Below are 10841 nucleotides of genomic sequence, written 5' to 3'. Positions count from 1 at the left end.
ACAATCTGCCTTAACTCTTGGATACTAAAAAGCAACAGAGGGTCCTGTGGCACCTTTAAGACTAACAGAAGTATTGGGAGCATAAACTTTCATGGGTAAGAACCTCACTTCTTCAGATACTTCTGTTAGTCTTAAAGGTGCCACAGGACCCTCTGTTGCTTTTTACAGATTCAGACTAACACGGCTACCCCTCTGATTCTTGGATACTAGAGTCATTAATACAGTCGACCGCTGGTAGCCGTGGTCTTGATTGCTATTTAATTCTATTACTAGGTGCCACTTTTGTACTCAACGCCTGCCTTTTCATATGGTGACATGGTCATTTCTACGATCACAGTTGTTTGACCAGGCCTATTGCACCATAGCATCTGACTGGATAGGACTCCTAGCACACAGCAGAGACAAAACCAGCTTTAAAAAACCATCAGAAAGCCTAGAGCAAGGTACTTGTGGGAGCTAACTAGGAAATAACAATGAATTCATTTTCAGCAGCTGTAGCCGCACTTTGAATATTTTTAGCCATAAGATTCAACCAGCTTCAAAACCTGCCAATAAGAGCCCTCCGCCAGAGTCAGGAATTGTAACTAGCACCCAGACTCCAGCTTGTAATGGAATGCGAGAGCCAGAAAAGCGGTTGCTTGGGCAAGATAAATTAGGAAAAGGAGAAACCGAAGCAGTTTTCAGTGGTGACGTGCAGAATTTAGCCCAGTGGGACAGAAGGTTTTTTTTTTTTTTTTTTTTTGGGGGGGGGGTTTGGGTGCAGGTAGGGGCTCCCTGTGAGAGATTCACAACCAAGCACCGAACCTGAAATTGTGTGATAGGGCTCTTGCGAGAAAGGGGTTTCTCCTGCTTTGTTAGCGGAATTATCAGTAGCAGGGAGTTGACTGCTTGCCAATTGACCATTCTTCTAGCCCAGCACCAGAAGCTGTCCATGGTTACCAACAGTTGTGAGCTTTCACTCCTCCATTGCTAGGGCTGCATCAAGCTCTCTAGGAATTTGAGGCAGCAGCAGAAACCCTGGGGAAGCAGAAGGAAATGAAATGCAGGGTAGAGCTGTCAGGGTACATGGGCAGAAGCTTCCAGAAGAGAGGAGAAGGCTGGAGCATTGGAGGGTACTGCTCTAGGGATGAGTTCCAGCGGAAGGGAAGCACAGCCATCAGGAGAGCCCACATTTTGTGGTGCTAAAAAGGAGTGGCACCAAAATAATCTGCAGGAGGACTGGAGAAGTGAGGCAGGGAGAACTGATGAAAGCAAGGCCACTGCCACCTACAAGAAACGAGTGAGCCAGCAGTAGCCACAAATATACCTAATAACATTTCTCAAGGGGAGCGAGAGGCTAGTACACGTCACCAGATATTATTATTTCCAAAGCACATTTAATTCTTCATGGGAGGGTTTTTTTTTTACCCCGTCCCTCCTCAAATGCATTAATACTTTTTTATTTAAATATATCAGCATTTCTGAGCAGCCTTATCAATGCCAATCCAGTATGCAAGTGCAATGGAAGCGCAAACATTAGGGGAAGGAAATACGCCCATTTCAACATTACAAAGGAGTTATTTGAATTATGAAAATTTCATTTGCACCAATTTTTGTATTTGTCGATTCATAAAGTGTTATTCATATTTTACCATATTTCTTTTATTATATGGATTTATGGCAAAACTACTCTTAATTCTGGCTGCAATGAGAAAAATATATGGATGGATATTTCTATCATCTTAAGAAAATCCATCCGGATGAAAATGGGTCCATGATTCTATTACCAGGTGCTCTTTAGAATCAAGCTGAAAGTATTCTTTCAGGCACTAGGGAGAAGGAGAAATTGCATGATAAAAGCACTATACTCTGCAAATACGACAGAGTCTGGAGTACACAGTAAAAGCCAGTATTTTTACTTTAGTGAATGCAGGATACAAATATTTTACAACAACTTCTAGCATTTTCTTAACCATTTGATAAAAAGTTCACTAGAATATTTATTGTATAATGAAGAAAAACAACACATTCAGGGAAAAATTGAGATTAACTTATTTTTTTCTTAAAAGATTCGTCTCAAGGATGGCAACAAAGTCCAGCTTGTGCCGCCAAACGGCTTATCATTAAACCGTGAACAGCTTCTTGTGTGAACTGTTGACTACAAACATTTACCAAATACATAAATCTCTTTTAAAAAAGCCATTTTAAATATAGCAAAGCAGTGTTCTCTTGCACAGCAAAGTGAAGAAAGTTTCTACTAAGAAGTAACTGTTTACATTTATAAGTCTTTCTTTCACATTCTAATTTAACTTCTTCCCACGATCAACTGCTAGGAGTTATTATGTTCCTTATTTACTATATATTTCTTGTGCGCATAATAATTCAGAAAAGTTTTTGATGCATTAGTGTCCTTTACAATAAAAGGAAATGCTAAAGCATTTTTCTCCAACAAACCCCTGATTTATATATATATTTAAATACTATTAGTTAGAGCTCAAAGATGATTTGTCATTTTAGCAGGTACAACTCTCGTGAATCAATACCAGCCAAGTAGGTTCATACTAGATTTGATCTATTTGCAACCCTACCTTGAACTGCATTTATTAAATTTACTTAATAAAAAATGCTATATTGATTTTTTTAATTGCTGAAATGTTCTCCTGTGCTGTGTCCTTTCTTCTACAAAACACTTTTACATCTCCTAAAAAAAAAAAAAAAAGTATGTTCCAAACTTACACGATTAGTGTTATTAAAAATCTGAGTTCTCCTATGATTTTCATGGTGTGGAGTTCTTCCACAGATAGATGGGATGTTGTTGCAGAGACTTATCTACTGGAGTCCATTACAGGGCTATGGGCAACAGGTTAACAGTCTGATCCTCAATTCCTAAGAATTGCACAAGTTTTACATTAGTCAGTTGGTGTGATTTAAATACAAACTCCAAACCTTATGTAACATTGTTTTAGAAAACAGTAATAGTACTGCTTACAAACCTGCATAGAAATAAAGACTATTGACATACAGTCAGCAAAGCCATCTCATAAGGCACACAAGAAAATAGACAGTAAATGTGAATGCAGAACTCCCACTCAAATGTACAGCAAAGTTCATATACGTGCATAAATAACAAAAAAAATCACATAACTTTTCAAAGCATTAAAGGTTCCGTGAAACGGTAAGTGAACTGAAATACTTTGGAAATGCAGTTTTCATTTGAAAATTGAAATCCTCTGTAGGCTCTTCTGTTGCAGTGACTACTCTAGTTTCAATTTACTAAATGTAGATTAATTTGAAAGGAAGTCAAAGTTTGCCTCAAATGTTTTAAAAAATTCTGTAATTTTAAGTTACACTGACAACACAACAGATTTAGTCTTGAAATCCACCTGTAGTACATTTGTTCTTGGATCATTCCGTGTACAAGCAGATGTCAAGGAGATGGCTATACACACTGGATTTCCATTTCTACCTCATGTTTTTTTTAATTATAGCATCAACTGAGTGACGTTACTAGAAAATTTCCTTAAAAAGTGTTGAATGCCCAAGAGAAAAATGTTTCAATAAATATATAGAATTAACTTCAAAGAATTTTGTGTGACACATAAAACAACTTCAATTTTTCCCAAAATTAGAGTGGCTAGTAGTTAGATTTATGTTTCTTAAAAGTCTACATTTTATTTTGTTCGTAGTGAGGAGGGATATAATAATATTGCATACACAGGATGACAAGAGAAGTAGTAGGGATTTGAAAGCACACAGAGTTTTAACTCAAAACATAAGTTAAGCACATACTTACTAAAGCAAAGCGAATTGTGTCAGATTTTTGGCCCCCCCTTAGCGACTTACTCTGTACAGATCCAGTTTTAAGTAAATCTTTGCCAAACTTCAATAGATTAGCAATAGCAATATCAGTTTAAAAGCAGAGATTATGGTACTCCTAACATCCCTGAATGATGGGAGAATTTGCTGCTGTATTGGAGCCAGATCTTGCAAACCCTTACTCTTGCATTAGTGAGCCTCCTTGCATGAGAAAGAATTGCAGGATCAGAACTTTAGCTACTAACCAGATACACAGCATGTTGGGCATTTGGATTTCTTGCTCAATTTTTTTGAACATTAGAAGGAGACATGAGAGGATTTATTTCCAAAGCAAATGTTTTGTCCCAAACCACTTACCACTTACAAAACCTTTTGTGCTCATCTGATACGTGTTATCATTTCCCTAACATAAGTAATTAGGTCAAGTTTTTCCACTGAATATTTTCTCACAAGAGGCAGTTTTAAAATAATGCCTTAAAATGTGTTTTAACAGATTTTTAATATTTATGTGGGATGAACTTAACACCGGATTTTTGTTGGTTTTTTTTTTTGCCACTTTGCTATTTATATACATATATATAAAATGTATAATGAAGCTTAACCATACAGCACAGAGATTACATTTTAACGGCACACATTCACCACCAGTGAAGGGGACAACCCCTTTATACATCCTCTGAAAAATCTGGATAATAATATTAATAATAATTAAAATCCAAAGAAAGTACAGTATATTTAACAAAATAGTAAATATTAAACAGTGAATACTCTACTTAATAAGGACCTCGCCTTTTTTTCAAGTTGGCGTCAATCCACAAAAATATACTTTTTAATCTGGTGAACGTACAATACATAGGTACTTACACCAAAGGTGGTATATTTAAGATGCTATATACACAAAGAGTTTGGCTCAAATTTTAATTTACATATAGAATAATAAGTGTTCATGGCTTATTTTTCCCCCAGCGTTCTGCCTGCAAGTTTTTTTTTTCCCTCTTCTGAAAGCAAAAAACTAGAAAGTCAAAATAACAAGATAAAACTATACTCTACAAAAAGCTACATCATACAGCTTTGGCTTATATAAATAATTCATAGCAGAATGTGTCCAAAAGTACTGTATATAACTTTTATATATAGTCTTCAATTCATAAGGGTATTGTTTTCTTTAATATAAAATATACATGAGCTAATCCGTTTCTTTCTATATTTTTCAAAGATAGAACGTAAAAAGAAACTTTTCAAACATATTCCAATTATAACTTAATATATTAATTTTATTTTGTTAATGCTCTATTTTCTAGGCTATTTTCTGAATATTTCATGCGAGTTCTCTATGTCTTCTCTCTCTCACACTTTTTTTTTTTTTTTTTTAAGAACCACTTCTTTGACCCAATACATTTTTTTTGCACGTGCAAAACAGGTTTTTATACCTTCAGCCCTTCGCCATGCACTCTCTGCAACAGAGACCCATGCCAGGTTGGGTAATATAAAGGACATTTTATGTACAGTATTGCTTTCTTTTTCCTGCTTTTCTACTGCTCTGCTGCTACAAAGCATTGTTTCTTAACTACAAGTAACCATACAGCTTTAATAAAACACATGGGGACATTACTACAGGGGAGCCCTCTTGGTTTCTGCAATCTAGTGTGGCAGGATTATAGATGGGTACAATGTTTCTTTGCAGAACAGGTTATATTATTAAAACAGCATGTCCGGGTAAGTGCCAGACTAGACCAATACCTATAGGATTGTTTTGTTATATTTTTACCATGGGACATCTGCAGCTATACAAGGAGTTTGTAGTAAGTGCCTGATGATTTTGTGTATGCTACATACACTCGCACATATATATACACATGTGAAGATATATATATATATGCATGTATGTATATACATATAAATATATTTATTTCATGTCCTCCTTTATATATTTAGATATGTCAGGACAGTTCACTGTGATAACACAAAATAGAAGTGGCAATGCTGAAAGTTTATGTTGCCCATGTGTCCACCCTCATTCGTTTCACTGATGGGCTCTCTCTATCTTCTGTGTTTGGTGGTCTTCCCAACCCAACAGGTGAATGGAAATCACTTCTTGGGTCCTCCCGGTCACTGCCATCATAAGAACTGCTGGAACTACTGAGACTGTCAACAGGGGAACGACCCATTTCCTGCCGTGATTGCTGCTGCTGCTGCGGAGGGAACCCAGATGGAGTCACACGGTCCCGTGGAGGTGAAATTGGTTCGGACTTTATGTTGATGTTTTGGTTGGTATTAATGGATAAATTTGAACCCTGAGATAACTGGCCTCCAGCACTGGGGAAATAAAAAAAAAAAAGTTACAATTGATATTTATATTTAAATATTAAGCGTTGTGAAATCTTGTAGCCCATACTCAAACTGAATCCGAGCTAAATACAGAAATAAAAAACATTTATTGAATGCTTAGTGGAAGACTCAAAGCTGAAAATTGTGAATTAAAGGTGTCCCAAATCCTGAACTAATTCACAGAGAGCTGGTATTTATTACATACCTTATTGTTCAGGAAGCCCCAGATGAAGCATAACCAATCAGATTAAAGTGTCTTTTAGCAGGAAGAAATGGATAAAATTTTAGATACAATTGTTCCATTAGTGCTGTGCTCTTCCGTGGAACTTGAGTGTCCAACTACTCTGTGGTTTGTTCTTACGTATTTTATTTGTGTTTAAAGGAATTAAGACAAATAGAAATGTTTAATTTTTTGAAATGTGTGTCAAACTTTCAGGTAGGTGTTTTCTTGGTAATGTTTGCAGAGTGGTGACGTTTGTCAGCATTATTACTTACACAGAACCAGCACTGTGTTACATACTGAACAGACAAATTGGAAGGCAATGTACCCCCCCCCTCTTTTTTTTAAATAACTACAGTAATTTCACAACCAGTGAGTTTACTGGCAAACACATGAAGAATGTACATACGTGTGCATTGAGGGAGAAATTAAAGTAGAGTCTTATTGAATAGTGTCAAATGCAGGATTATTCATTTGTAATCAAAGTAGCAGATGTTCCCAGTCGGGTGTGGTAAGTTAACATTACAGATCCACTTACACAAGAGAGCTAAGGGCTGCTTGCCCTAGATGGTGCTGTTGCCAGGCAGATACCTGTCCTAAAGACAGCATTCCTGGGGAGTTAAAGCCCTGCAGGGCAGACAGGTCTGCACTAGTCAAGGAGTAATCTGAAAAAGAAGCAAGAAAAATAGTTTATACTGTGTTCAGTTATAAGAACCAACGTTTTAGCTCCCTGTTCAAATCAGCTACAGGCTGATTATGCAAAAGGATCCAAAAGGGCAGACCCTTTCATTTGTGTGGTGTTCCACTGACGACATAAGGGTCTGCTCACACAGATCCCTTTGCAGGATCATGGCCTCAGAATGCTCTCTCTTTGCAACCCTGCTTCCAACTCCTAGTTGCTATTGCTTGGTTTGGGTTTATTTACACCAATAAATATGACAATACATGTATTTCATCCAACAGGTCTTCTCCTATGCATATAAAAGAAAATGTTCATTACTGTGCTGGTTTTACCGTGTACATTTCTGAATATTTTGCTCTGTCCAGAAACTTCTAAATAAAATAAAAAAGTGGGCATTAAGACAGGCCACTAAACCAACTGAAATAATTTAATATCATAAATCTGGCATAAGAGAAAACCTGTCTTGTGTTCAACCCTCGACACAGTGGGAGAGCCAGATTCTTTCCTCCGATCCAGCCCCTCTGCTCTGCTCAGTACATGGCCAGCTGAGAATTCCTCCAAAAGAGGCGACATCCCAACTGGTATAGCCAGCTCCTGTGCCACATTGTCTTCTGCCACTGGTGTAGGGGGCTTGGCTGGATCACTATTGTGTTCTAGCAATTCTAAACTGGTAAAGTGTCTCATGGAGATCAATGCATGCTAGCATAAGTCAGAGCAGCCTCTAGGCTGCTCTAACCTATTCTGGAGCAGGAGTTGTGCAAAGCAGATAATCAGGGAACCTAGTACCATCTTCCTGAGGGCCTGTCCCCTTCTCCTGGGCCAAGTGGATGTTGGCCCAGAAAATAATCAAATCCTGTAACTACAGCTACTTTATAAAACTGCTATGAAAATGTACCATCTAAGGGAAAAAATGTACTCACCTGCCTTTATCATAGTGATGGTGATAATGTAAAAGCTTTTTTTAAAAAAAAGCTAGTTCAGCAAAAAACAAAGCAAAAAAAAATCTCAAATCACAACATTCATCTCCTATGGCATAAGGCAATATTTGCAAGACATATCTAAAGCTCTAAAAGCATCACTGGCAGTCTATAACGGATCAAACTCCTTTTCCACCATAATTCAGTTTCATTCTTCTATTCATGTGGTATATAACTGATGACTTAGTCAAAGCCTAAAAACTAAAGTATTCTTTTTATATATAGCAAGAATGTGTCATGCAGTTGGATATAGTTTTTATATGCTGATTGAGAGGAACACTGTACAGTTGTAATCAACAATTCAATTATTGGATTTTTTTTTTTTTGCCAGGATATAATGCTTAGATAGCTCTCACTGCTCATTCACACATAGGAAGTTATTTTCAGGTCATCATTATCACTTATGCTTTCCTTTCAGGTTTTAAAAGAGAAAGCTGCAAACATTTCTCTGCTCTTAATCACTTTGCAATACAGTTTCCTTAATATAATTTCTGATCTCTTGTGAATGAGACAAAATGTCAGGAAGAAAAAAGATACTTTGCATTGCCATAAGAGATTAACTAACCATTTACTTAAACGGCATCTTTCTGGAGACTTACAAATCAGATTTATACATTGACACCTGTCTGAAATGACAGTCAGTTACTATTTATAGTTCAATTTCTCATGAGATCTTTTCTAGGACTACACAGTCTAGTGTGACTGATTTGGAGCTGCTCTGTAATAATTTATGAATACTGCATGTGCTGCTTGCCTGATTGCTGGAAAGCTATTTACTGTATGCATATGTATATACATAGAATCATAGGGTTGGAAGGGACCATCTAGTCCAACCCTGTGCTCAAAGCAGGACCAATACCCCCTTTTTTTATTTATTTTCCTCCCAAATCCCTAAATGGCCCCCTCAAGGATTGAACTCACAACCCTGGGTTTAGCAGGCCAATGCTCAAACCACTGAGCTATCCCTCCCCCTACATGCAGACAAGGAGCAGGTCAATAGCCCAGATAACAGCCTCTCAGCAAACAAGGGCTACTTGTTTGCTACCAAATTTAGCTGCTACTGAATTTAGCTGCTACTCCCGATCCCTGCTGAGTCCCCCAACCAGTTTCACCAGGCTCAAAAAATTCAAGAGAAAAGGATTTAGGCCTGGAGTTGAACACATTCAGAGAGAGCGAGAATGAAGGAGAACCCATAAATTAGACTTACTGGGGTCCCTCCTCATGAAGATGGTTAGACAGACATGCATGTAGACTTTTTATTGTTTTAAACCCCTTTTCTATTAGGCTTTGTTCCTGCTGTTAAGGGACACAGTATTCAGTGCTAGTCACAGCTTCTGCAGGTACCTGAACCCAGTCAGACCTGTTGGGGTAAACACCGTGTTACTGTGGGCATCCTGTAGCCCAGGACCTGCTCTAAAAGTGGGAGAATCATGGGACTCCACCCTAGTGGAGTTAAAGACACAAGGCCTCATACCTAAGGGGTCCGAGCAGCAGCCCTGTAACTACGATTTGTAGATCAAGTGGGCTACGGATTTTGACTCTAGAGCCTGCACTAACGTTCTGTCAGTTAAGGACTTGTCCCTTCAGGGTGCAACAGCTGATACACTGTATATGCCTTGGAAGATGTAAATCATACACTCTCTGCACAATTTGTCTCTCTTAAATCCAGGCCCGAGTATCTCTTATAGAGTAAAAGTACGCCCAAACGTTGTCATCTACAAACACGACCACATTCAGAAAAAGCTTAGAAGTAGTACTTTTCTGATTGTAAATTCTAGAGACTTTCTGTACTGGATTTATAGCTATATGTGATTAATACCCAAACGGTGGTGAAAGAGTATGCTTGTCTGTGCAGGTACTTATACCATACCCTTCAATGGGGTATTAGATTGCTATTTGCATACAGATAAAGGAAAAGAAGGTTGGATTTTATTATTGTGGGTCCTATATTGGACAAAACGAGATACAGATTTAAACATGTAATAGCTATCTTCCACGATACTATTGTTACATTAATGTTCTGTGAAATGTGGAGGTATTCCATGTTGTAGCTTTGAAAATCTCATCTTTTGAGGCAGAATGAAATTTCAGCTACCATTGCTGCCAAAGTTCCAACTGTATGAGTCTGGACATATTCTCAAGGTATAATACTGCTCAATAAAAGCAACAAGAAATCCAAGTTAACTAACTAGAAATAGCTCTTTTGCACACACGTTGATTTCTAAGCTCTGTCTGCACAGGAAGTTAGACTTGATCTGCAGCCATGATCTTAGGGGCTGAATTGCGAAGACACCAATTTGTAAAGATTGTCCAGCTACATAAACTGTGGAACACACGGTGAATGTGACCCTCTGTCCCTATGTCTCTTCAGAGAAAAATAGGTTTAACTCCATCCTATATCTAAAAGGTAAGGAGGAGAGCCATCACCGTCTGTCTCATCCATGTCCCCAAAGGACATTACAATCTCTTCAGACCTCTGAAACTTCTTTCTCAACAACTTTCTCCTTCTCACCCAGAAGCATCACTAAATGCCAAGAGGTCCAAATCTGAAAGCAGCATCTGGATTCTAGAAAAATGTGCACTGACAATCTCCAAGTACTTCCTGATTTAAAAGGATTCACATTTGTATTAATCTTTTGTTAGATTTCCAGTCCGTTGCCCTGGAATTGATGCAATTCGTACATGCTCAAAGGTGCTGCTAGGTGAAGAATAACGTGCTACATGAGTCAAGAGCTCCAGTGTCTCACACAGTAGAAATCTTAAACACGGTATGCCCTACGTCAGCGTTTCCCAAACTTGGGACGCCGCTTGTGTAGGGAAAGCCCCTGGCGGGCCGGGC

The 10841-nt window shown here is 38.0% G+C and overlaps 1 protein-coding gene across 1 annotated transcript in view; it reads right to left on the bottom strand.

The window, feature by feature from the left end:
• Positions 1-1872: 1872 nt before the first annotated feature.
• MEF2A (myocyte enhancer factor 2A) overlaps positions 1873-10841 on the bottom strand; it is a 113889-nt gene continuing 104920 nt past the window's right edge. The window contains exons 8-9 of the mRNA XM_029910754.1: positions 6882-7020; positions 1873-6111 (exon numbers count right to left, since the gene is read on the bottom strand). Coding sequence (XP_029766614.1) covers positions 5787-6111; positions 6882-7020 — 464 coding nt within the window. The 3' untranslated portion in view covers positions 1873-5786. The remainder of the gene's footprint in view (positions 6112-6881; positions 7021-10841) is intronic.

This window comes from Terrapene carolina, unplaced genomic scaffold (assembly GCF_002925995.2).
Source record: "Terrapene carolina triunguis isolate 2854851 unplaced genomic scaffold, T_m_triunguis-2.0 Scaffold67, whole genome shotgun sequence".
NCBI lineage: Eukaryota > Metazoa > Chordata > Testudines > Emydidae > Terrapene > Terrapene triunguis.
The sequence above is the reverse complement of the archived record's forward strand: the minus strand, read 5'-3'. Positions and strand labels throughout refer to the sequence as shown.